The 27450-nt window shown below is 43.5% G+C and overlaps 1 protein-coding gene across 37 annotated transcripts in view; it reads left to right on the forward strand.

The window, feature by feature from the left end:
• Positions 1-27450, forward strand: part of PROM1 (prominin 1) — a 129579-nt gene that overhangs the window by 28336 nt on the left and 73793 nt on the right. For all 37 annotated transcript variants that reach the window (XM_070262614.1, XM_070262626.1, XM_023638318.2 and 34 more), the window contains one exon: positions 1648-2081. In XM_070262614.1, the coding sequence (XP_070118715.1) occupies positions 1862-2081 (220 nt within the window). In that variant the 5' untranslated portion in view covers positions 1648-1861. The remainder of the gene's footprint in view (positions 1-1647; positions 2082-27450) is intronic.

Raw genomic sequence — 27450 nt, forward strand, 5'->3', positions numbered from 1 at the left:
AAGAACCAGAGCAAGGCTGGAGCACTTCAGAGCCTGAGGCCAGGGTGTGTGCAGCAGCAGCCACACCTGGCAGGGAGATTGCCCTGGTGTATCTGTAGGGGAGATGGAGAGCCAACATGGAAGCCTGAGGTTAGCGAGGTTGACACTGGGAGCCACTGGGGATCTGAGCAGCCCATGATTTGATAAAGGGAGAGTTCAGGGTCATTCTATTGGTAGCTCTGTGCAGAAGGGATTGGAGTGGGCCAGGCCCTAGAAGATGAGGCAATATCTAAGGGGATTAAATAGGAATTAACATCTTCATGCAAAGAGCTCATGCAGTCCCACCACTTGTCTGGGGCTCTCTTTGACTTGGTGGGATGTAGGTAGTGGGCCCTCTGGCCCCTTGTACAAGGTGTCACTTTCTTGATGGTGCCCCCTCTCCCATATCACAGTGTGTTTCAGGAGCACCCTGTCCTTCTTTTCAAAGTTCATAAGTGTGTATCTAATATACAAGATGAAATCAGGATGTTCCTGATCTCAGAACAGAGAGGCGAGCAGAGCATCTTAGTTCCTCTGGTGGGTTCTGTTTTGAGTCACCCAGCGCCCTGCAGGGGCACAAGGAAAGCAGGCTCTTTGGCTTATTCAGTTATATATATAGCAGCACTTCCTGATCCCCGACTGTGTGTCCTGTCTTGTGTTCAGTTCTGGGGATAGAAATACCAGGAGGACAGGGTCCATCTTGGAGGTGCTCTCGGTCCCTTGCTCTCACTAGACGTTGGGTTAGTAGCTGCTCCTAGGATTTCTGTTTCTTTCTCCCTCTCCCCAGGGGTGGGCAGGAGTCTCCCTCTGCCCTACCTCTCATCACTGGGACCTCTAGTGACCAGGTGGTGACTTGGAGCTGAAGGTTTCCATCAGGATTACCTGGTGAGCATATTAGAAAGATAGACTCCGTTGTCACCGATCTTAAAGAGTTTAGTCCTTGTTGAGGCCATGCTGTTCTAGTTTGGGTTGGGGGTGAGTGAAGAGGGGGATGTTTGAGATAAGATCAGTGAGCAAAGAGTAGAAGAAAAGGCCGAGTAAGATATATCTCCAGAGACAGGGGCAGCAACACAAACTTGGAGGAAAAATAAGCGTATAGTCTATTGCTGGGGGCCTCTGAGCCTCTAACCGGAGGCTGGCTGAAAGGAGGACTCTGTAGGAAGAGTGTCTTGCTCATTAGATCTTGGAATCTGAAGGCAAACCACTGGGTTTGAATTCTGGCCCCAGCCAGGACCTCGGGCAAGTCACCGAAATCCTCTCTGTATCACTTTCCTCATTTATAAAATGGGATAATGCCTTACACGGGGTCCCACCTGTAAAGCACGTGGAACAGTGTCTAGAATATAGTAAGTGCTTAATAAATGCTAGTTTCTAAGACCACACAGCCTTCTCTACACCTAAGGGTGTTCCCTCAACCCAGGAAGGATCTGCGCTCCGAGTCCGGCCTCTTGCGGAGGGACCTTCTAGCTGCCCTGCCCCCGCAGCTCTGAAGCAGGCTCTGTGTTTGCTTCCCACCTGCCGGATTAGGCCGAACGGCTTGCTCGAAAGCTCTGCAGCCTCCTTTCCGGGAAGCTCCTGGGCAGGCAGGCTGCACGCGTGAGTGACGGTTGCCCCTTCTCTCCCTGCCAGGGATGCTGCGTCCTGAGCGACCAACCCGCCTGGAGAAAGCTCTTTGACGCCCTTTGCCGCATGCCAGCCCGGCCGGAAAACAGGACTCAGCAGACCCCTCCTCCCTGCGCCTCTTCTGCGCAGAAACACACGCTCCTGTCTTATCCAAGGCTTCCAGAACTTCTGCAGCGGGAGACCCCCAGTCCTACCTCATGTTTGGGGGATCCTGCTAGCTATGGCCCTTACACTTTGCTTCCTGCTGCTCCTGGGGCTGTGTGGGACTACCGTTTCAGAGGGGCTGCCATCACCCACAAAGAGCCCTGATGTTTTGGAGTTTGAATTGCCTGCAATGAACTATGAAACCAAAGACTCTTACGATGCTGGGCCCATTGGCGGTCTCTTTCAAATGGTGCGCGTCTTTCTCCACGTGGTACAGCCGAATCCTTTCCCTGAAGGTAAGTGCCGATTGTGGGAAAAGCCAGGATTTGTCTCCAAACACACGTGCACATGCACAATGTTGTTTGTTAATGACAATACAAGTAATATATGTTATATTCAGTATTTTAAAGTATGAGGTTCAAAGTGATTCAACTGCACAGCAACAGAAAATATTTAGACAGAAGTTAAGAAAACTTGTACCAGTTAAAGAGGTTGTGAGGAGTGTGATTGTAAGAAGTGAAATCAAGCTACGTTGCTGTGTTTTCCAATTCGTTATCCTCCTTCCATCCCGCCTTTTTTTTTTTTTTTGGTTAGAGCAATGAATTCTTCTCAAGTACACACGAAAGGTAATAATGAGGGTAAAAATGTAAATTCTTTTCATCAAATGAGAAGTTAATAATTACCTCTCATGGTTATGCTAGCATTTAAAAATTTAACTCTCTTCCACCACCACAAAATGCAGTTCTGACATTGCTTAGGGCGAGGGCAGGCCTGCCGCAGCCTGTGCACCTGAGTAACTGTTCACCTGGGTTCTAAGAGTTTGAGTGAGAGGAAAGGACAGCCCGTTGTCGGAACTCTCATGGCGTCGTGCTATTATTCTTTCTACGAACTACTAGTTGGCTACTTCAGCCTTGTTACCGTTGTTTACTCTTCTCATCTGTACTTTGAAATCCTCGGGGTGTGTGTTTTCAGGAACCGGATTATGAAAATTAAAATGTTCTGTGGCGAGTATCCACTGCTAGGGCTTGGCAGTTGAAAGTTTTACTGGCTTAATGTTAGATCTATCCTAAGCTTGTTCTGTAAACTACAAAGATTTGAGTACTCTCACTGATTACTAAAAATTATAAAATTTGTGGTAACTTTTATCGTCTTTCTTAGCTGGTCAGCTGTTCATAAGAGGCTTATGTGTGTGTGTGTGTGTGTGTGAGTGTGTGTGTGTAAGAGAAACGGAGAGAATTTATTTATTGAACGTGAGCACTTGTTTTATTATGGGCAGTTTATAGATTTTCATTAAAATACATTTATAGTGAATTTTTTTACATTTGTTTGTCTTAGATTAAGCAACTGAAACAAACAATTGGAAGTGTAGTTCTCAATTTTTGGTTAGTTTAAATTTCAATTCAATGAAATACATCACTCTGAGCCCTCTTGTCACTGCAGAGAGTCCTGAGCAAATACTGCGCACTGTTTATGTCATTGCTTAAAAGACTAAATTTGGAAATCCAAAGGACAGAGTAGAAAATAAGCTGTTTGTTTATTAATATTGAGTACAAATTCACTGTTCTCAATAGAAATACCTTCGTTTAGTTGTAGACATAAATTTTATTGAATAAACAAATACCTGCTAGTGTTTCTATTAGTGTTGGCTTCTTTTTTTAACATAAAAGGCATAGAATTTGGTTGTTTAATATGAATTTACGTGACTTCTTTAAAGCGATTGTGAAGCGTCCATGTGCCGTTCTAAGGCGTCGTGTGTAATTAGTTAATCCCGTAGTCTCTTTCCATATGTTGTCTGATTTTGCTTCCTCTAGATTTCAGAGGAAGGCATCGTCATACTCATTTTATGAGGGAAAGGGGTATTTTTAAAAGTCTTCATTCAAATGTTCAGGTTAAAGACGTCCTATTTCCAGTGCATTCTGAGGTTCTGAACTCCATCATCATTGGTCTAGAAGGAGGCGTCTGAAGAATTTAAATCCTAATGTAATCTGAGGGTATTAGCTCTGCTTGTCCCTTGACCTTCGTCAATACTTGTTACTTCGGAGAAAGAAATTCCTGAAATTTTCAGCAGTATACCGGAGGAGACCAGCCCTACCCCTTAAACAACAATTGTTAAGTTGCTTAAGGAAGGTAATATTAAATTCAGCAGGTGAGGTCTTGGAGTGTTGGTTTTCTTCCACCATCTCATTATTTATGTTCTTTCTTCCAGTTACTAGATTTCGTAATATTCTCAAAGTGCCCATTAGGTACTTTGAACATAAAGGGCACATACACAAGACAATCACGGTTTTTCCATTTGGGGCCAGTGCATTTCATGAGCACCGAATCATAGGCAGATGTCTTCATAATTGCAGATGCGAAAAAAAAAAAGAGATAGATTTCTATTTATTATCTTAAATAAATGCATTAACTAAAACAGATGACTTCAGGACAAGTCCTCTGTGAAGTAACATCTTCGCAGAAGATGGTACCTCATAGGGATGTTCTTTCATGTGAAAGAGGAGAAGTGTTTTGGGTGCAAAGTCTCAGTACAGGAGCGAAAGAGGAAGGGAGGGCCCCGGACCCTGGACTCCCTCTTTTCAGGCCATCCGACTTGGGAGTTTTCCACTTTTACACCCTTTGTCCGACCAAAATGGTAGACCAGATTTTGCATTTGGAACTGTCTAAAGAGAAGCCCATGCTGTATCCTTATAAGTAAAAGACGGAAAAGTCCTGGGGAGCTTCGGCTTGTGACAAAGGCCTACTTCCTGGACAGAAGGAAAGGTTAGCTTGGATTAGACTGGGTGGCTATGTGCCGTGGCAGAATGTGTTCTAGATCCTGGTGTGGGTATTTCACAAACACCTGCCCTGGTCTGAAGCTGCTGGAGCGATACAGGGTGCTGGGCCTGGGCTCACTAAGACGAGAGTGATGGCTTACATCTGGGAGGAGTCTTTTGTCCATTCCTTCAACTTAGAAAGGGCACTGAGGGCAGGATGACCAGGCAGAGTTGAGGAAAGGGTGTTTCAGGCAGAGGAAATGGCATGTCCGGGGACTGGAGGAGACAGTGGTTCATGGTGGACCCGTGAAGCGGGTAGTCCTGGAATAAAGCGGCCAAGGTTGGGGACCCAGAGCTGGAGGCCCCTGACTGTCAGGCCTGGGAGTTTTGCAGAGGGAAGAACGCTAAGGCAGCATGAGAGAGGTTTCATTCATTCGACAAGTGTTTATTGAAAGCCCCTGCGTTCTGTGGGGCACCTTGCTGGGTGCTGTGAGCCAGGGTGGAAGTGGAGTTGGGTTTTTGGAAAAGAATCCGATAGCAGTTGGCAGAGTAGGTCACAGGGAGGTGGGGGTCCTGCAGTGGCCCAGAAGGAGGTCGTAACCACCTGACTTAGAACGAGGCAGAGGTGCTGGGGGAAACGGAGGAAATCTGTTTCATGGATTTCATTTCAAAGGACTTGGTTCAAATCCTCGCTCTTGCCTGTTACCTGCTAGGGGATCTTGGCCACGTTTGATTTTCAGAGCTTCTGTTCTCATAGATGTAATATGACTATAATCTTAACTCACTTGATAGCTTTTGTCTGTGAGGCTTAAATGGGGTGATGTTTATAAAGCCTATATTTAAAACCATGCCTGCCAGGTACAGAGAAAAGTCCTCAATAAATGTGGCTGCTATTAATGTTATTATTTGAGAGGAAGAATTGACCAAATTTGATGCCAACATTGGTATCAGGAGGGGATATAGGAAAAAGAAGGTGACTCCAGGAGGGATCATTAAAATGTCCTTGTTACTGCTCCCTCTGGAACATTCTACATGGAGTTGGCTCTTAAGAAGCACTTCCATTTCTTTTGAAGTTTAGTGGGCTGTGTCTCCTGGCAAGCAACCCCCCCCCCCCCCCCCCCCCCGCCCCGCCCCGTAGCAGAACGGGATGCAGAAGGCAGCGCTTGAGTGTAATGCTAGTTTACTGAGTGGTCTTCACTCCTCCACAAAAGTGTCTACATCTTAGGAGCTCTTGTCTTTCTCTGTTGCTTTGTTCTTTCCTGCTGCCCCCAGGATCTGCTGTGAGGCATTCTTTGCTAAGTGCTAGCTCATTTGAGTCTCCCAACAACCCTGGTTGGTAAATGGTGGTGGTGGATGGTGGTCTTATTTTTATTTATGATACTCCCTTGTGCGGAGTGGAAAACTAAGTCAAAACGAGGTTGCATGTTGCTAGTCATGTTCACCCGACTAGCCAGTGGCAGATCGAGAAACCTCTGTTTCAGGACTAGTTGTTTCTCTTATATTCCACAGCTTACCTTGTGGGTACTTTATTTCCCTTTTATTTCACCAGAGTGCTTTTAAAATGACCGTGGGTTACTATGAAAAATAGTAATTTTTGTATTAAAAGTGTGAGCTGCAGAAGATTATCTGGTGTGGCTGGTGAGCAGTGCCTTTTTCAGTTTTATGGGTCTATGATAAATTTTGTATAAATCATGGCCCTGATCAGAGCCATTCTAATGGAGCAAGCAAAATAAGTCTCCTCTGCTTTTATTTTTACAGAAATTTTCTAAAATTATTCTCCACCGTGTTTTGGTATATTTTTAAATTAGATTTGAGGATGGTCGACCTATTTCTAAGGGCCTTTTAGGCTAATCTGATTTGCTCCTGGGAATGGGAGCCAATGGTGGGTGGGGGAGTGGGGTTGGGTCAGTGGCCGTGGAAAGAGGGAAGAGGGAAGCTTGGTTTCGGTGGAGTCTGAGATGCCGTGAGGATGTCATATGAAGTGGGAGCTCTCTCTGTTGCAGGTAACTGAGAGCTGTTAGCTAGGGGAATCAAAGCAGGAGCTGTCATCAGGACTCCGGGTCATCTCATGGCACTCGGCGAGGGGTCAGCCACCAGGGACTAGATCTCGCTCTCCAGACTCTGCCTCCCATGTTGGCTCCTCTCTGCATAGCCCCTTCATTCCTCCTCCTCCCTATCCCCCCTCTCTGGGTTCCTGCACCTCCATAGTCCTCAGGGTGGAGACCCAGATTGCCAACATTATAGTTTTCAGGCCAACCTCCTGGAGAGTGGCTGGGGGTGCTTTTTCTCTCAGTCCCAATTGCCAATTCCAGTCTCTCCTGGGCCAATCACCAACCATGGGCTCATTGAGTAACTATGGCCAGGGTCACACCTCGTGGGCCAGGTGCTATGAGCTGTCACTGTCTTCATGACATCACAGACAGGGAGGTGCCTCCCAGGAAAGGGGTGGCTGGGGGACAGCCCAATAGGTGTGTCTATGCTGATATCCGCATGGAATCAGGATGTTGTATTGTATCCAACACCTGCGTGTTCTTCCTTAATTCAGACAAAGCCAGCACTGTCTCCTTTAGATCATGTGACTCAGACTGGCAGTGGGCCTGGCCATAAATAAGGTCATGGAGGGAAAGCACTAATATCCGTTGGTCCTCCCTCCCCCATGTCACACATTGTACTAGGCAGTCTGCAGCTGTCATCTCTTCTCACCCTAACAATTAGAACAGCAAACAGCTCTTACGTGTCTGCTTTCAGGGATATGATCAACTCAACAACTCTGTGAGCTAGGTACTATTGTTTTCCTTTTACAGAAGAGGAAGCTGAGGCCTAGAGAGCTAAGGTGAACAGGGTCACACACTAGCCAGTGGCAGAGGCAGGGTTTGAATCCAGGAGGGCTGGCTTGAGAATCCAGGTTCATAGTTGCTACTTTTCTTTTTTCTTTTTTTTTTTTTTTTGGTGAGGAAGATTGGCCCTGATCTAACATCTGTGCCAATCTTCCTCCATTTTGTATGTGGGACACCACCACAGCATAGCTTGATGAGTGGTGTAGGACCACGCACGGGATCCTAACCCACGAACCCTGGGTCCCCAGAGCAAATCATGCTGAACTTAACCACCATGCCATGGGGCCGGCCCCTGCATTTATTTTGCCGATGAAGAAAGTGAGACTCAGGGAGATTAAGGGACTGTTCCAAGGTCACACATGATGGCCATGTGGCCGAGCCAGGGTTTGACCCGGGGCTCTGTGACACCCAGCTTCCAATGCTGCACCACCTTCCTCTGTGGGGGAGATCTGCTGTACAGAGTGAGTTTATATGTCCCCAGGGACTTGTGAGTGTGGGGCGGGATTGGGTGGGAGGTGACACGTCCACAGACTGTAGAGGGTATTCTTCTCATCCACGTATGTGTCTTCTGCTTCATAGTACAGCTTTTGCAGCTAAACTGAAAAGCTAGTCCTGTTGACTGTGTTCCCATAGCCATGTCTGCAAAGTCCTGCTGAAATGTGCTCCTGTTTCCCCATAAGTGACAAGTGAGCCCGGCTGTACGCTTTTGGGAAAGGTGTGCTAACGGTGGGAAGAGACCCGCAAAAGCCACAGGAAGAAGAGCTTCCTGCTCTCCTGGTCTCCAGTGACGACGTCTTTCAGGAGAGCTTCAAACACATGCAGGAAATGAGAGATTACGCGTGAACGTAAATAAAGACAGGCCACTCCAGCAGCTGCTGGGTGAAGCCAACGTGGTATTAAACATTGCTTGTCTATTGGGGTTGAACGGAAGGGAGGTCCTAAAATTTGTGCTTGGAGAAGCAGCTGTAGAGTGTGGTCTGTACAGGGCAGTGCTGGGTCAGAACCATCGAGGAGGATGGACATTCCCAGGAAAGATGGCCCCAGGCAGGCCTGCCACATACCCTCTGCTTGTCTGGGGTCTAGATTTGGAAATAAGCCCAACACTTGGGTGGTGGTGAGGAGCTCACATTCTGGAGCCACTGTCTGGGTTTGAATCCTGGCTGGCATGTTCACTAGCTCTGTGACCTTAGGCAAGTTACTTAAACTCTCTCTTGTTTCGTTTTCCCTCTGTAAAATGGAAGTGATAATACTAATAGTACTTTTTGGGTCATTGTAATATTTATGTAAACAATATTTATAAAGCAATTAGAATAGTATCTGATGTATACTAAATACTATATAAGTGTTTGTCAAATAAAATAGGAAAGTATAAAATCCATATGCGTTAAAAGCTTTTAAATTAATCTCGGGTTTTGGTGATCACAGGGACAAAAGAACAAGCGTTCATCTGACCCCCACTCTGTTGGTTTCCTAGGGCTGCCGTAACGAATCATCACAAATTAGGGGCCTTAAAACAACAGAAATTCACTCTCTCCCGGTTCTGGGGGCCAGAAGTCCACAGCGGACAGCGGGGCAGAGCCGCGCTCCTCTGAAGGCTGCAGGGAAAGAGGCTGCCTGGCTGCTTCCAGCTTCTGGCGGCTCCAGGTGTGCTGATCTCTGGCCGCTTCACCTGGCCGCCCTCTGTGTCTCTGGCTCAGACCTCTTCCTGCCTTTTTCTCGTAAGGACACCTGTCATTGGATTTAGGGCCCACCCTACGTCCAGGATGATATCATCTCAAGATCCTTAACTTACTTACGTCTGCAAAGACCGTTTTTCCCAATAAGGTCACATTCACAGATTCTCGGGGTCAGGAATTGGACAAATCTTTTTGGGGGCCACCACTCAGCACTACACCTATCATACTAATGCAGTGCTCCCCAGCGACTCAGAGATATTCAATAATGTGCCCAAGGTCATATTTCTGGAAAACGATGGAACCAGATTCAAACCTGACTGACTCCAAGTGCTCACCTTTCAACCCTGTAAATGTGAACATGTAGTGAGCTCTCCCGGGTGCCGAGCCTGCTGTTGTTTGGCAGAGGATGGTGTTGACTGGAGTTCCCTGGTCTGGAAAAGCTGACATTGAATGAGGAGACCTGCACCTCCACAGTGGGCTGAGATTCAGGGCAGGCTGGTCCACGCTCGCTGTCAGGTGTGAATTCTGTGTCGAGGGCTGTCCAGGGGAGGGATTAGCCATGATGAGGCCAGGAGAGAAGGCTTCCTGGAGGATGTAGCATCTGAATCAGCCATGAGGGTGTGGAAGTGTTCCGGAAGCAGAGGAGAGCATTCCACTGGAGCATTCCAGGGGCACAAGTAGAGGCGTGAGTGATGCAAGTTGAGACAGGCACTTAGAAGATATGGCCTGGAGAGCAGTGAGGCCAGAGCCCTGCATGTCTAGGAGGTTGTCAGGCCGTGAGCCTGGGGAGTAGCTTGTAGGCAGATGGAAGACAGGCTCTGGAATGTCATGCCAACACTTCTACATGGGGTTCTGCAGACAGTGAAGAGCCGGCTTCACTCAAGAAATCTGCAACCCTGAGCAAAGCTGCAGGAAGGAGGCCAGGGGGAGTATGCATTGTCCACTGAACCTGTTCCTGGAAATTCTCACGGACACTGGAGCACTAGTGGCCCAGCTCAGTGCTTCTCCAGGTGTGACCCTAAGACCAACAGCATCAGCATCACCTGAGAGCTTGTTAGAAATGCAGATTCTTAGGTCCCACCCCGTAGCTACTGAATCAGAATCTTTTTTAGTTTAAAAAATATTTAAACATGTTTTATGTTGAAGTGTAATATGCATACAGAAAAGTGCGCCTAAGTCTACAGCTTGGTGACTTTTCACAAACTGTGCAAGTCTGTGTAACTAGCCCCCAGATCAAGACAAAGGACAAGTCCCCAGAAGACCCCTCTCATGTTTCCTACTCACTGTCCCCAACTCATCCTGGGGGTAACCCCTCTCCTGGCTTTCAGTGGCACAGATTAGTTATGGTTTGTGGCACACGGGCTGCACTCTTCGGTTTCTGGCTTCTTCTGTTCAACATTTTACTTGTGAGATTCATCCTTGTTGTTGCAGGTAGCTGTAAATATTCATTCTCATTGTGTTCTATTCTATCACATGAATATACTGTAATCTATTTATCTATCCTACTGGACTGGCGTTTGAGAGGTTTCAGTTGAGGCCTGTCTTGGTCAGCTTGGGCTGCTATCACAAAATACCATAGACTGTGTGGCTTAAACAGCGGACATTTATTTCTGACAGTTCTGGAGGCTGGAAGTCCAAGATCAAGGTGCAGGAGATTGGGTGTCTGGTGAGGGTCCTCTTCTTGGTTGGCAGACGATTCTCATCTTGTATCCTCATGTGGAGGAGAGAGAGAGGGCTCTAGTCTCTTCCTCTTCCTGTAAGGGCACTAATCTCGTCATGAGGCTCCACTCTCACAGCCTCATCTGAACCTAATTACCTCCCAAAGGCCCCACCTCCAAATACCAGAATGCTGGTTTCAATAGATGAATTTGGGGCGCCACAAACATTCAGTCCATACAGGGCCTTTATGCACAGTACAGCTATGAAGATTTTTGTATGTGTCTTTTGGTGGCTTATGTACTCATTTCTGTTGAGTATATACCTAGGAGTGAGCTGCTGGGCCATGGGGTATACATTCTTTCACTTTTAGTAATACTACCAAACAATTTTCCAAAGTGAATATACCGATCAAATCTTTTTCTTTTTAACTTTTATTATGGAGAATTTCAGGTATGTACAACAGTAGAAGGGTCTGATGAGCCCTCATTTACTCATCACTCAAGCTTCAACAACTTTCAGCTCATGACCAGTCTTGTTCTGTTTACTTTGACCCACTCCTCCTACCATCTGTCTTTATTTTGAAGCAAATCGCAGTCTTGCTGTCATTGCATCTGTAAATATTTCAGTATGTGTCCCTAAAAATAAAGACATAATACTATTACACTGTGAAAAGTCAACAGTAGTTCTTCAGTATAGACAAATATTCAAGAAGTGTTCAGATTTCTTGATTGTCTTGTAAATGCAATTTTTAAAAAATTTGTTTGAATCGGGATCCTAATAATGCCCATACGTTGCAATTGGTTGATATATCTCCTTATATCTCTTTTTAATCTATACGATGCTCCTCTGTGTCTTTTTTGCCCCTTGCAATTTATTTGTTGAAGAACCTAGTTACTTTTCCTGTAGTATTTCCCATAGGCTAAACTTTGCTGATTCCATTTTCACAGTGTTCCTTTTTATTTTTATTTATTTGTTTATTTTTAAGGGTTTTTTTTTGAGGAAGATTAGCCCTGAGCTAACTGCTGCCAATCCTCCTCTTTTAGCGGAGGAAGCATGGCCCTGAGCTAACATCTGTGCCCATCTTCCTCTACTTTATATGTGAGACACCTACCACAGCATGGCTTGCCAAGCGATGCCATGTCCACACCCGGGATCCAAACCGGCGAATCCCGGGCCGCCTACGCGGAACATGCAAACTTAACCGATGCGCCACCAGGCTGGCCCCTTTCACAGTGTTCTTAACATGTTCCTCTGTCCTCTGCATTTTCTATAAACTAGTACCTATAAAGATCAGATAGAGGTTCATTTCTGAGGCAAAAGCAATTTATAGGTGGTATTATACATTGCATCAGGAGACAGATAATGTCTGGTTTTCTGTCGTTTTGTGATATTAGCAGCATTGATGATCACTGTCTAGACTCATTCATTCATAACGGTCCAATCCTTTTAAAATTGTTTGCAAATGTGCTCTCAAATATATTGAAACTCTTTAGAGAAAAATGGGATACTTTGCATATCCTGTAACTTGAATTTTTCACTTAACAGTATTTCATGGACATCTTTCCGTGTCTGTTCCTTTTAGGGTGTTGCCTAGAATGAAAAGGATTTTTAAGCAAGGCACTTAAAACATCCATTCACTAATCTTTTGATGTAGGTCCAAGACTGTAATTTTTTTATTATGAGTTACTTGAAGTTTTGTGATTAGCATTTCTATAAACAGTACCCCAAATTCGTCCTCTATAATTTTTGGTTTCTTTTTTTGACTTCTTTGAATTGGAGCATAACACTTGGAGTTCAGAGTTCTAGGTTTTTAGTTTGGTTTTTTTCTCCTTACACTTTTACAGTTTACTCACGCGTAATTTCATCCAGTTGGCAGGGCTTTATTAAATCTTTATAGAACATTTGACTCAGTTTTCAACACTCATTCTTTTTATGTTCTTATTTCCTCAGTTTGTATAATATGTTGTTACACATTATTTGTATTATAAATAAAGAGGCAGAAAGAAGCTTGGCGGCAAACCAAGTGTTATGGATTGAATTGTTTCCCCCCCAGATTCATAAGTCCTAACTCCTGGTACCTGAGAATGTGACCTTATTTGGAGACAAGGTTGTTGCAAATGCAGTTAGTTAAGATGAGGTCAGACTGGAGTGGGGTGCGCCCCTATCCAACGTGATTAGTGTCCTTATAGGAAAATTTGGAGATAGATACAGACTCAGGGAGGACACCATGTGAAGACAGAGTTATGCTGCCACAAGCCAATGAACTGCCAGAAGCGAGGAAAGCTCTAGAACAGATCTTGCCCTGGGGCCTTTAGAGAGAGCATGGCCCTGTCGACACCTTGATCCTGGACTTCCAGTCCCCGGAACTGTGAAACAATCAATGTCTGTTGTTGAAGGCACTCTATTTCGGGTATTTTGTTACAACAGCTCTAGCAAACTAATCCATCTAGTAAGCAGAGAAGTGACCTGGTGTTTGCAGAGGTCCACGGGTACCCAGCAGAGGTGGTCACTTCACGATGACGGACAGTGCACAGCCATGTTTTCTGAGAGAAGGGACTGCTGGCTGGGTGAGCTGGGCAGCTGGAAATTGGGATTTAGCTTCCCGAGTGTCTACTGGACACGTATTCATACATCAGAGTCACATCATCCGTGCATTTAATTCATGAAGATTCAACTCTGTGTGCTGAAAAAGAAAAGAAGAGAGAGAATTTAAATAGTACAAATGAGTCTTCCCGCTGCTCTACGGTTGCATTGTATAGCATTCACCTGAGAAGCCCCCACCTCCATCGATGCTTAAAAGAAAAACAGCCACTGCTTGTTTGAGATGAGAGATTTAGGGATTTTCACAGGTAATTCCTCTCTACCTGCCTTTCGTTCACTGCACTCCCTGCCTGGCACGAGGGCCTAACTCCCCGCGAGATCAGACGTCTGGTTCTGCTGCCTCCTGTCCTCCGCTCGCCTCCTGGCAAACTCCTGTTGTTTCTTTAAAACTTTCCTCGTGTGACACCTGTTCTGGAAATCTGGTCCCTCTCATCTCATTTTGTTTGTACTATTTCTGTATCATTTACACACTTTTAATATTGCATATTTAACACTACCTTTTAATAGTCTGCAGTCTTAGATTATAAACTTATTGGTGTCAGTGCCTGGCACATGGGAAATCCATCATAATCTCTTGCTTTTGTTTTGGTATTTTTGAACTTTTAAAAAGATTGTACTTTTTTCCTCCCACCAAATTTCTTTTTCTATTCACTCAACAAAGATTGAGTATGTGCCACGTGTACTTTTGTGAAATACTAATGTCATGATACCACTGAGCTATCATATAGTAAAACCCTTAGACTGCCGTGAGCCTTTCTAGAGTTTGCTGCTCTGCTTTTAAATTTTCTTCTAGAACTTCCCTTACTGTCAGGTTTTCAAATTTTTTCGTTTTGTTTCTCTATTGTCAGCTCTTAACATAGCTCTGCTTTCTTCAAATCCTAATGCTTCACTTTATACAACCCTCTGGGCGAGTTGCAGTGGGTGGCTCCATTTTTCCTGTAGGAATCAAAGTGCATGGACTTTGTGATACTTATTTATAGTTCAGAGACTTAAAACTTTATTTCCACGTTTACTCCTTTTTCACTTTCATGGGAAAACTCAAGTTTACAATTTTTTAGCTAGTAACATTCCCAAACTTAACAGTAATTACATATCTGTGAAAAGCCCGGGAGCAAGGAGCAACTGTGATGTGAGGAACATCACGTGTGATTCAGACGAAAGGTGACAGGGAGTCCTGAGAATGCCTGAACTGAGAAAGAATAAGTGTTGAATTCAATCCAAATCATCAAATGAGTCTGATTATATCCATTGCTTTCATCCTCAATATTTATTAAAATAATTTAAAACTAAATTTATCGTTAAATATAAAAGGTATGTACATAAAAAGCAAATAACGTTTAAAGGTGGTGATTGCTAACAAGTTTTGTACGTCGTCATTCACTCATTCATTCAGTGGATGCTTAGTGAGTTCTTACTAGGTGCCAGGCTCTGTTCTAGGCTCTGGGGAATAAACATTCACAAAATGTTTTATACACACACATAGATTCTTTTTCCAAAAGGCATTATTTGACATGATCTTCTGCCCCATGCTTTTAAAACTTAAAAACTAGACATCCATTTCATTTCTGTTTAATTTCACAAAATGCAGAGAAGCGCAGAGAAAAATTTCACAGAACGTTGGTAGTTTTCTCATCCTCTCAGAATGAGTATGTAGTCAGATTCTTTTAAATAAAAGAAAGAAAACCTTATCAACAAAATTGGAATCCCCATTACATGCCATCCTTGATCCTATTTCCCTCCTTTCCTTCTCCGCAGCAGCTTGTATCCTCTTAATGCATGTCTTTATGTACTCACCGTATATCGGGAGCGTTATTTTGTGTGTGAGTATTGTTTTCTGTCTGCTTTTTTTAATTCACTGTTATGTTTTTGGTTTCTATCCATGTTGAAACCCATGAATTCTAATCCATTCGTTTGGGCTACCTTCTGATGTCCCATTGTATGAGAAAGCCACATTGTGTTTGTCCTGTTCCCTAGTGATGGTATTTCAGTCTTTCTCCTCATCTTTGTAGCTGCTGCATAGTGTTCCATTGATTAGATAATACATTTTTCTCTTAATGATGGTTATTTGGGTTTCCAGTGTATTGCTATTTTAAACTCTGCTACAAAGATCACCCTTGAATGTATAGCTTTGCATACTTGGGCAAGTAAAACCAATAGGAGGAATCTTTAGAAAAGGAATGACTGTGGCAAATGGCCTGTGCCTTTAGAATTCTGATTGATATTAACCAAATTGTTCTCTAATTTGTATACCAATTTGTACTCCCAGTGCTAGTACATGAAAATGCTTGTTTTTCTACACTTTTTCCAACCCTGGTTATTTCTGACTTTTTATCTTTACCAACTGATGTGTTAGGGAAAAAACATCATGTTTTAATTTGTATATATTTAATCACTAGTGAGTCATATCCTTTTATCTATTTTATATTTTTTTCAAGGAACTTCTTGTTCTTGTCTTTGCTCATTTTTCAATTGAATTATTGGTATTTTCCACCTTGATGTGTTCCAGGATCTCACCGAATTTTAAAAATACTTTATTTCCTGAATAAGTAACTTATTTACATTGCTCAAAATTTAAAAGTACAGGGGGCTGGCCCCGTGGATGAGTGATTGGGTTCGTGTGCTCTGCTTTGGTGGCCCGGGGTTTTACTGGTTCAGATCCTGGGCACAGACCTGGCACCGCTCATCAAGCCGTGCTGAGGTGGCGTCCCACGTAGGAGAAGTAGAAGGACCTATAACTATAATATGCAACCATGTACTGGGGGGCTTTGGGGAGAAGAGGGAGGAAAATAAAAAAAGAAAGAAAAAAGAGGATTGGCAACAGATGTCAGCTCAGGTGCCAATCTTTAAAAAAAAAAAAATTAAAAGTAGAAAAGGATATGCCATGTGAAAATTCTGTCCCATCCTTGATTCTCAGCCACCTAGCTGGCTTCTTTTCAGGCGACCACTGTTACCAGGTTTTGTGTGTGTATTTGTGTGCCTGTGTCTTTTCAGACATATTTTCTACATATACAAGCAAATATGTGTGTTTGGTCTTTTTTCCACAAATGATAACATTTTGTGTATATTATTTAGCACCTTGCTTTCTTTGTAAACATACAGCTTGGTCATTTTATATTAGTACATGAAGAGCTTCTTCTTTTTTTTTATTGCTGCAAAGTAGTTTGTTACTTATTAACTTGTTTCCACATTTTATTGTTATAAACACTGTTATAAATAACTGCAGTTATTTCACAATGTGTAAGTATACATGTAGATTAAATTTCTGGAAATAGAACTGCCAGGACACTTTAGGATTTTGTGAATTTGCACTTTTAATCAACATTGCCTAATTGCACTCTAAAAAAAGTTGAACCAATTTCGTGCAGAACAGTCTCACTGCATTTTGTCCAGCATCTTGTGAGGTGGACATCATCTCTATATTACATACATGGAAACAGAGGCTCCCAGAGAGGAAACCACTCAGCCCAGGGCTCCCAGCTTGTGAGTGCGCAGAGCAGGGATTTGCGCTCAGAGCTGTGTGATTTCCGAATGCTGCTCTTTTCATTATGCTCTTGGACTAGGCTATTGTACAGTACGCGTCTGTGGGATCGAACTGTGTGCCTCATGGAAAATCCTTTGTAAGTTTTACTGCTTCCTAGAACTCTGGAAGGAAAATAAGTAGAATGACTTTAAACTTTTGATGTACAGCTTCAGTGTAGTTGTTACTCAGTGGGCGTAGACCACGTCCAAGCTGCCTTTTTAGACGTTGTACTGCCTGTTTTCCGAGTAGGTTCTCCCCTCTGCATCAGGAGGAGACTCCAGAATTAAGGGCTGGCCTTTCCTGGCTCTAATGTGCTTTTTAATTCTTTCTTTCTACATTTGGAAGTACTTTTTCAGTTAAAAATTTAGTTATTCCATTTTTATTCTTATTTCCTAGTAAATGCATTTAAGTCTATAAAATTCCCCCTGAGAACAGTGTTGGCTTTATCCTGTAGTTTATGAAATGTGGTCTTCTCGTTTTTAATTTCTAATAGTTTATAATTTCAGCTTTGATTTACTCTTTTCCCCAGTTTGACTAATGTCAATTGAGTGCATTTTAGCTTTTGGAAAAGGAATAAATGACGAAGACCGAGCATGAGTTGTTATAGTCCATTTATTTAAAAATTTTCATGTCTTCACCTGTATACTCTGCACCCCACCAGGGCCCTGTCCTGAGCCGTGAGTTGTCTACCTAGAGTGGTGCGTAATGAGCGCTCCTCTCGTGCATCTCCCCTCCTCCCTTTCCATATTGCACCATGAAAGGTGCTCCTCCGGCTACCGTTAGGATGTCGTTGAAGAAGTTGTTGATTATGTCTCAGAGTTTCCTTTTGGTGAGAGCACATGGGAAAAAACCTTCTTTCCAGTCTTGAGTTATTCCTAAACAATTGGCCTGAGCAATTCTAGGTGACTTCTGGGGAATTTTAGAAGAGAGGCTCACCCTTTAGCTACAGGTGCAGGATTCTCTTGTGTGGCCCTTGCTTCATACGTTCCTTTTCCACGAATGCCAAGTGCGTGTGGCATGCACTGTGGGGGAGGGCACCCGGGTTCAAAGGTCTCACCTGCAGCTTCAGAGCTCCATCTTATGTCCCTGGGCTTGCTTCTCTTATTCCTTTCTTGTTATTCAGGTTATCTTAAAATACATATTCCTGGGATCCTAGGTAGACTAGGAATAAAAATTTAAAATCCTAAAGCCAAATTTTTATTGAGTGAGATTAAAAAAAAAGGCACTAAACAATTTGAAACTAGAGGAGAGAGTTGGAGGAGACCCCCAGGGCAGCAGCCTGGGTGAGAGAAGTGTCTTCAGCCTCGCGAGGAGAGTGGCGGCCAGTTTACAGAAAGCAGCTTGAGAAACAAGGCTTCTATTTAGTAATTCTCTGCGAAAGAAACTTCTTAGTGAACCCTGGGAGACAAAAGGTGGTGCCATAACTGTTTATTTGTGTATGACGTTTCTTAATATTTATTACCTCATGCAGGAATCTATAAGCTCCTGAGTTAGGATTTTAGAATAGTTTAATTTGATGGTACCACTGATTCAATAGGACGTGTTTATTAGTTGGGATGAAGGCTCTCTTCCTGACTGGGAGTCAACAGCCTTGTATCTAGGGGGAGGAAGTTAGATATATGTTTTAATATCCTCTTGGAAACTGGCCAACCCAGAAACTCAGCCTAATGAGGCTTGGACAGCAGGCTTCTGGGAGGGCGATCGGTTGTGACAGGCCACGTTATCTCAGCCAAGTCTACGGTGGTGTAAGATGACTGAGTCCTGGGGTGCTTGCGTTGCAAGGAATTGCATGTGTTTAAAGAGCCCTTCCAAATATAACTTGTGCAAGAGAAATACAGCTGAGTAGAAATGAATATCTCCCTGAAATTCAAGTTAATAGCTGACTTCAGAAACAAGTGCTTCCCAAGTATTGCGTTGCAATAGCAGGGAGCAGGCCAGGCTTCCCTAAGGCTAATTTGCTCACAGGTAAATCCACATGTTCTACTGTGAGCATGTACGTCCCGTCTGTCCACTTTTCTGTGTCAGGACTGTCCTCTCCCGAGCTGACGCTGCCCAGCACCTGGACCATTGCACAGACCTCCTAACTTCCGTAGACAATGGGGAAGGGTGTACACAGCAACCTCCTAACGACCATAATAGTTACACCAGCTGGCCTCCCTGCTCCTCCTGGAACATGCCACACGATGTCTGGCCTTAGACCCTTAGCGTCTAACTGTTCCCTTTCCTTCGACCATTCTGCAGGGCTTGTTTCTCATGTCACTCAGGGCTTTGCCTGATGTCAAATGTCATCTCCTCAGAGAGATCATCTCTGGCCACTCTGTCTGATTTAAGACCCCTGTCTCCACTCCTTACCTTGCTTCGTTTTTCTTTGTAGCACCTGTCTGGGTATTATCGTAAATATTTGTTTGTCTTGCTTATTAAACTCTAAACATTTTGAGGGACAGGACTCTATATTGTTCACCTCTTCAATACTGTATCCTCAGTACCTAGAACGTAGCAAGTGCTCGTAAGTATTTGTTGTGTGCACAAGTGGATACACTCTTGTACGCCCCACCTGCCCCCTGTGCTGCAGTCACACTGGCCTCTGAGTTCCTGGAAACTCTCCAGGCTCCTTCCTGACACTGGTGCCTTTGCACGTGCTGTGCCTTCCATGTCGGTGTTCTGTGTCCTCTTGGTGGGTGGCCCATGCCTTTGTGTCTGTCAAATCTCCGCCAGGTTTCCGCCTCAGATGGTGGCCTTCCCTGACAAAACAACAAGGCGCCTCCTCGTTTGTTCTTCTCCAAATCAGCACGCCCTGATTTCATTCTCAGTGAACGATGAACGCTGCTCATCTCCACTTTGTGAGCACCCACAGTCTTGTGTTATAAACATCTCTTGCCTTCCTCTCCCACCGTGATTCCCTTCTGGCAAAATCCCAAATCTGGTTGGACCACTTTCTGGTTACTCCATCTTCTCATCTCTGTATCAGAGCAACTGACTGCTCCTAGAGAAAATTGCAACCGTGCCTACTGGACTCACTTCAAATGTATACCCACAGATCTCCAAGGACGCTCACACTTCTGACAGTCCTGAACGCATTTCTCAGTAAATCCTCTTTCCCACTTCCTACTAGCCTGCTTTCTCTTCTCTTCTCAAATTTCTACCCTGAGTCCTTCTCCGCCAGCCAGTGACCTCATACTTCATGGAGAAGACGGATGGAATCACATGGAAACTGACTCATTCCTCCCTATTTTTATTTCCAATTTTTACTACAGTCATTCATGCATTTAGAATTTCTTTTCTTTGGGTAAAGTTGTTAGTCAAAGGATATGATCATTTTCAAAGTTTTTAAAAGAATTATCAACTTATCAGGAGGTCTGTAATGGTTTATGCCACCACCAGTACTGTGTTGGGCATTTTAAAAACTGAATTAATTGCAAGGGATTTAACACATCATTACTTTAATATGTATTCCTGATTATTAGTGAGGTTGATTGTTTTCCCATCTGTTTGTTTCCTTTTCGAGGAGTTTGTCTGTGAAATGCCTTTTAGCTAATTATGTAGCAGAGTCTTAGTCTTTTTCGTATTGAGTCCTTGACAGCAGCTCCTTATACAGAAACCCTTTGCCTGATCTGTTTACTGTGAATTGGCATTAAGCTATTTGGTTTTAGGGAATCTGTCATTTAAGGAAGATCATGTGGTCAGAAATAATCACCAATTCCATACTTCTGTTTTACAGATGAGAACACTAAGGCCCAGTGGTAGGAAGTTTGCTCGGTTAAGACCATACAGCCCCATGAGAACTGGTGGGCTTAGCGAGCAGGAAGCAGGGCCAGGGGAGCCCTTGCTGGGAGGTTTCTCAGCACGCAGGGGAGCAGAGCCTCCTTTGTTGTTTGAAATCGGATTCCTGCAGCTTGGAGTATAGCAGGAGCTTTTGTTGAATGAATATGCTTTTGTCGACTAAGGAAGCGAACTGTTCAATCATTTTTTGTAGTGTCATTCATTGCAAACACAACAGACATACCTTTATTTATTTCCATTTTACAAGTAGTGTATGTTCATATAAAAAACACAGAAACAGATAATGAAAGGTCCGTTCTCCACCAGGAGATAAGCTCTGTTTACATTTTGGTCTATTTTCAGACTTTCTTTTCTAGATAAAGGTTTTTTTTTGCTGTTGTTGGTGGTGTTTTTATGTAGCTGAAATCACACTATATCCTAATACAGAATGTAAGCATAAAGGTACGACCTAGAAGAAAAACAGGAAGATAGATAGGTCATTGGTTTTGAACCATTTACCCACTGGTCTCTTGTGTATGTGGATTATCTAGAACTCACTGTGCTTGAGGGTTTAATGATTTTTTACTATGACAAATGAGACTTAAAAAAAAGTAGGTTCACACTTAAAAACCAGACTGAATTAAGAACTTAGAGCTATAGGGAAATCAGATTTTGTCTGATGTTTAATGTACCATTGGAACAACTGGGATTTTAAAGTTCAGCAATAATGGTGTTTTGGAATTGTGTTTTAGTTTGCAAGAAATCTGATTTCTCAATCCCACCCCCTTTGGGGTTTAATAAAGAAGCCAAAGTGAAAGACATGCAGGAACTTCTTTTTTTTTTTTTTTTTTTTTTTAAAGATTTTATTTTTTCCTTTTCCTCCCCAAAGCCCCCCAGTACATAGTTGTGTATTCTTCTAGTTGTGGCATGTGGGACGCTGCCTCAGCGTGGTCTGATGAGCAGTGCCATGTCCGCGCCCAGGATTCGAACTAACGAAACACTGGGCCACCTGCAGCAGAGCGCGCGAACTTAACCACTCGGCCACGGGGCCAGCCCCTAGGAACTTCTTAAAACAAAATGAAACTTCTTAAGAATAGCACCATGATTGTATTTCTAGTTTGTTTTTTCAAGGAAAATATTCTTGCCTGCAAGAATGTGAGTTTCTTAGATCTCATTTAGGTGTCTTCTTTGGGACATGCAACTTTTAACGAACAGGTGCATAGCCTTGGGTTAGGGATCACACGATACGCGTGGGAGAGAGAACGTTTCCTACTTTACGGAATGAACAGTCTCCAGTAGAGGAGACAAAATGTATTTACAGAGAATAAATAGTCCAGGGAGCATGTGAACCAGGGATCATTAAATGTCACACTGAGTGATGAGTCGTAAGTATTTAGCCATGAGGGAAGTTGGCTGTGGACCTCAAGTTTTAACTTTGAAGGACAGAAAGCGGGCTTTGATGGGTGGGAAAGTAGCATCAGCCATCCTGAGGGGGGGTCATGAGTAAGGCGTGTTTTTTTGGGGGGGCCAGAGAAGAGCTCTGGCTGGATTGAAGGAGTCTCGTTTGGAGGGAGATAGAATTATAGCAGCTGCCTACTGATTGCTTAATACGGGCATCTTGTTCAGGGCTTTTCATGTATTATTTCCTAACCATGGGTATTATTACCTCCGTTTTACAGGTGAGAAAATTGAGGCCCAGGGACGTTAAATAGATCACCTGGGTCATACAACATTCGGTGTCAGATCTGGAATTGGAACTCAGGATCACCTGATTTAGCACTACCATTTAATGTTTCCCAACCAGGACGTTTTAAGAGTACAAGGAAACCTGGTAAAGATTAGGTCAGGATGGTAGGTGTGAACGAGGACTGTCTGGGCAAACCAAGATGTATGTTTGGTCACCTGGCTCCAAAGCCTGTGCTTTCTTTGATTTCAGTTGGAAGAATAGGGTCACATGGTGGATAGCTTTACAGGTAATTGATGGAGGCCGTGTAAAAGGAGTTATAGAATCATGAATGTGACAGCACTGTGTAGAATGGGATGGAGTAGAAGAGAGACGAGAGGCCAAAGGAATAAATAGTAGGTGACTTCATTAAAAGCAGGTTAGATGTGATGAAGATCTGAATTGGGTGACGGAGTGCAAGGAACGTAAGATTTCCTATAAGCCATTTATAATGACAAATTTCAAACCTACTCCAAACTGGAAAGAACAATACAATGAATCCCTATTGTGTTATTTGTCCAGATGAAATAATTATCTGATTTTACCATATTTGCTTCATCTATCCTCTTTTCTTTCTTTTTTCTTGATGTTTTTCTTTGCTAGAACATTTAAAGCAAACTCAGACATACCACCATTTCACCTTCCACTTCACTGTGCCTTTCTGAAGAACATGGACATTTCTCACTATCCACAATGTCATTACCACCCTACCAAAATTAGTAAGAACTCTAATTTTTTACTATTAATTCTCATTGTTAAGGTTAATTTTCACGTTATCCTAATTATCTTTTTACCGATTCCTTTGAATCAGAATCCCAACAAGCAAAGAAGAAACCATAAAACATTGTGGTTCTGCAAAACCGAATCCAAAAGTTTTGAGCATAATAAACAGGAAAATAGGTTCACTACCAACTGGGTATCGGAAATAGAGTTTGGAAACGGGAAAGTGATTATAGAGAAAGATGGGAAGAAATCCAGGAACTTTTTCCTTCCAAATTTTTATTTTGAGTAATTTCAAACCTTTAGAAATGTTGCAAGAATACTACAAATGACCACCTGTATATTCTTTACCTAGATTCATCAGTTGCTAATATTTTGCTGCAGCACTAAAGACGTCAGCATCCGTCTCATAAATCATTCTCCCACATTACCGCATGCAAATATGGTGCTCAAGACACTTAACATCAGGATAACACTTTTATCTAATATGTAGTCCATATTTATACTTCTTAAGATTTCCTATTAATGTGCTTTATGGTCTTTATTCCCTAGACCCAGTGTTCAGTCAAGAATCCTGCTTCACCTGTGTCGATTTAGTTTCCTTTAGAACAGTTCCATAGCCTTTTATTTTTGTCTTTATAACATACAAATATTTTGAAAACCCTAAGCCATTTTTCCCCCAAAATGCCCCTCAATTTTGAATTTATCTTGACTTCTTATGATTAGACTCAAATTAAATATTTTTTCAGGGCTACTACACAAATGCTGTATTTGCTTACTGGATCATATCAGGAGATTATTGATATCAATTTGTTCCGCTATTGGTGAAATTATTTGATTATTTGGTTAAGATGGTGTCTTCCAGATTTTTCCATATCCTATCCTGTTCACCAATAATCACTTGCCTAGTGCTCTTAGCATCCGTAGATTATTCTTGCCTTAATAAGTCATCACTGTGGTGGTTGTAAAGTGGTAATGTTCTGGCATTTCTTTTCCATTTGTTAGTGGGCATTCTGCCATGTGAGGAGCATTCTGGTGCCATGTTACAGGATTTGAGGAAACGCTCATAGTCCAGTATTTCCCGAGGACGCAGTGGTGATTTTGTGAGCGGTGATGTGGATTCTGTGGGAGTGCAGTGAATGCGTGCTTCTGCATGCGGATGTGGAAACAATAGAGGAGGCGGTGCCGCGTGCTTCTTCAGTTGCTGAGCAGGCTTCCCGGCATTCTCAGTCGGGGCTCACCAGTGTGGGGGCTCAGTTATCGTAAAGTGTTTCCTGTCGTCTCCACACTGGCTGCAGGGTTTGTGACCCAATAGCTAATAAACAGGCATAGATATAGATCCAACAGAAATTGGTTTGTTTTGTGTTTAAATTGAAAGAAGATGGCCTTTGGGGATTTCACTCCCTCTTCATTTGGGGTTTTGTTTTCTGAAACGCAGGAAGTTTATGTAGGAAAGGCTCAAAGCAAATAAGCAGATGTCGTATTTGTATTGGGGTTTGGGAAGTTGTCTTCCCTGGCCACCGGGCTCCTGCTAATCCCAGTCTCATTCTGAGTTTCTAACTCTGTTCTCATCCCTGCCACGAGGAAAAGCTAGAAGACTGTTAAATTCCACGCTCACTAAACAGGGTCAGGAGTTGGGTCCCAACTTTGTTCCCTTTCTCTAAAGTTCCTTCCTTTCACTTAATACATTTCTACTCCTCTTTGAAGACACAGCTCAAATATCACCTGCCCTGGTAAGTCTTCCCTTACTCCCAACGATGCCCCCAACCTAGCCCACTGACGTTGAACCTGGTATGACCACATCTTCCCACGCAACACACCTACTTCATTTTATTTACTTATCTGTCTTCCAAGTAGACTGTGAGCCCATTACTAGCATGGCTTGTATCTTGTCATCTCTGTATCCTTAGCATCCCGTACAGAGTCTGGGCCATATTCATGCCTATTAAGTATTTTTGTGGGTGTAGTCTGACCATGTCATTATACGTATGAGAAAACTTAGGCCCCGACAGGGTAAGGGACTCACCGAATATAATGGAGCCAGTAAATGGGGAAACAGGACTAAGACCAAAGTCTCTCATCTCCCAGTCTTATCTGCTTACTTGCCTTTAAGGCATTTTGCCAGTATTTGTCTTGGATTGAAAAGCCCAGAGATCTATCTTTTCATAAACTACCACTACACTTACCATCATCACCATCACCACCATCACCACCTCCAACATCACCACTACCACTATCACTACCTCCATCATCACCACCTCCACCACCACCACCCCCATCCCTACTTCCACCACCAGCACCATCACCACCATCACTACCTTCACTATCACCACGACCAGCACTATTACCACATCACTACCTTCACCATCATCACCACCACTACCACCACTATCACCACTACCACCATGATTTGGGGGCATTTATTTTGTGTGAGGTACTGTTCTAAGTGCTTATAATGTATTACTTGCGATGCTTAGAAAATCTTGCGAGGTAGGTATTCTTACCTCATTTTACAGATGAAGAAATGGAAGCATAGAGGATTCAAGTCAATGGCCCAAGTCAGTCTACCTGCCCACGGGCTGCATGGCTGAACCTGGAAATCAAATCCACACTGGGTTCTGTAGTGGAAAGAGCATGGGCTTCAGCATCGAAATGATCCTGAGTTTGAATTCCTGCTCCTCCATTATTCACTCATTGACCTTGTGCAACTGAGCCAAGCTTCCTGAGCCCCGGCTTCCTCATTTGGGAGTGGGAGTGAGACTGCTTCCCTTATAGCATTGCTGGGAGGATTCTCTGAGGTGGCCACCTCGCATCGTTTATAATCTTCTTGGTAAGCTCACAAGCAGCAGTTGCTTTTTTTTCCATTTGGCAGATGAAGAAATTGAGGCCCAGAGAGTTTCTGTAATTTGGCACATATTCAAACCACTCACATAGCTTCCAAGTACTAGAAGCAGAACTTGAAGCCAGTTCTGACTGATTCCAAATTGTGTGCTCTTCCTGCTCTGCCACCTGCCTAGAGTGCTTAGCTTAGTGGGTGATCTGTGGTGCCCAGTTAATATTCTCTTCTCTTTCCCCTTCTTTTCCTCCGAAGTACCCTGAGAAGGTTAGAATGTCAGGGAGGGGAGTAAAATCCACAGGTTGGAGACCTGGCAGAGCAGGACAGGTTATTATAGTTCTCAGAGAATTGCCACTGGACTGATTTCTGATAAAAAAAAAATTAAGATTAATTTAAAGAGAGTAGAGCCTTCTTATTCAATAAAATTATGACCAGTTGTTGGTTAAAGTTGACAAATATGGAAAATCCTAAAAATTATACATGCATTTCTTTCTTTCTTTTTTTTCCTTAAAGATTGGCACCTGGGCTAACAACTGTAGCCAATCTTCCCTTTTTATTTTTTTCAAAGATTGGCACCTGGGCTAACAACTGTTGCCAATCTATTTTTTTTTTTTCTGCTTTATCTCCCCAACCCCCCCGTACACAGTTGTATATATCTTAGTTGCACGTCTTTCCAGTTGTGGGATGTGGGACGCCACCTCAACGTGGCCTGGCGAGCAGTGCCATGTCTGCGCCCAGGATCCGAACCCCGGGCCGCCACAGCAGAGAGTGCAAACTTAACCACTCGGCCACAGAGCCGGCCCCTTACATACTTTTCTTAAGCATTTTATTTTACCCTGGAGTATGAATGTAAATTTCCTCAACAATCTTCCTTTTTTTTTTTTTTGAGGAAGATTAGCCCTGAGCTAACATCCACCACCAATCCTCTTTTTTTGCTGAGGAAGGCTGGCCCTGAGCTAACATCCGTGCCCATCTTCCTCTACTTTATATGTGGGACCCCTACCACAGCATGGCTTGACAAGTAGTATGTAGGTCTGCACTGGGGATCCGAGCTGGTGACCCCTGGGCCACTGAAGCAGAACATGTGAACTTAATTGCTGTACCACTGGGCCAGCCCCAGCAATCTTTTTTTTTTAAGTTTCTGTCTGTAAGTTCTCTAACATCTGGATTATCTCTGGATCTGATTCTCTCTTGACCATAGGTCATTTTTTTCCTTTCTTTTTTCATGTGTCTTGCAATTTTTTATTGAGTGCTGGACACTATGTGTAGAACTGTAGAAACTTGGGTGACTAGTTTTTACACCTGGATGTGGACACACCTCCTCTCCTCTCAGGCTGTTAGTGTGGGAGGTTAAGGCCTTCTGGTTAGTGGTTGAGCTGGGTTGAGTCAGTTTGTTGCTGTCATCACGTGCAATGTACTGCAGGCTTTAAATTCCTCCAGCCATAGACTGCTGTTACCTTGTGTGCAGTGTGGGCCTGGCATGCCAGAGTCTTACTCAGTGTTACTGCTCTACCCTTATCTTTTAATAGTCCCTACTCAGCCGTGTCATTGAGGGCCCCTCCCATGTTTTTGCGCCTTTCC

The sequence above is a fragment of the Equus caballus genome, chromosome 3 (genome assembly GCF_041296265.1).
Source record: "Equus caballus isolate H_3958 breed thoroughbred chromosome 3, TB-T2T, whole genome shotgun sequence".
Classification (NCBI taxonomy): Eukaryota; Metazoa; Chordata; class Mammalia; order Perissodactyla; family Equidae; genus Equus; species Equus caballus.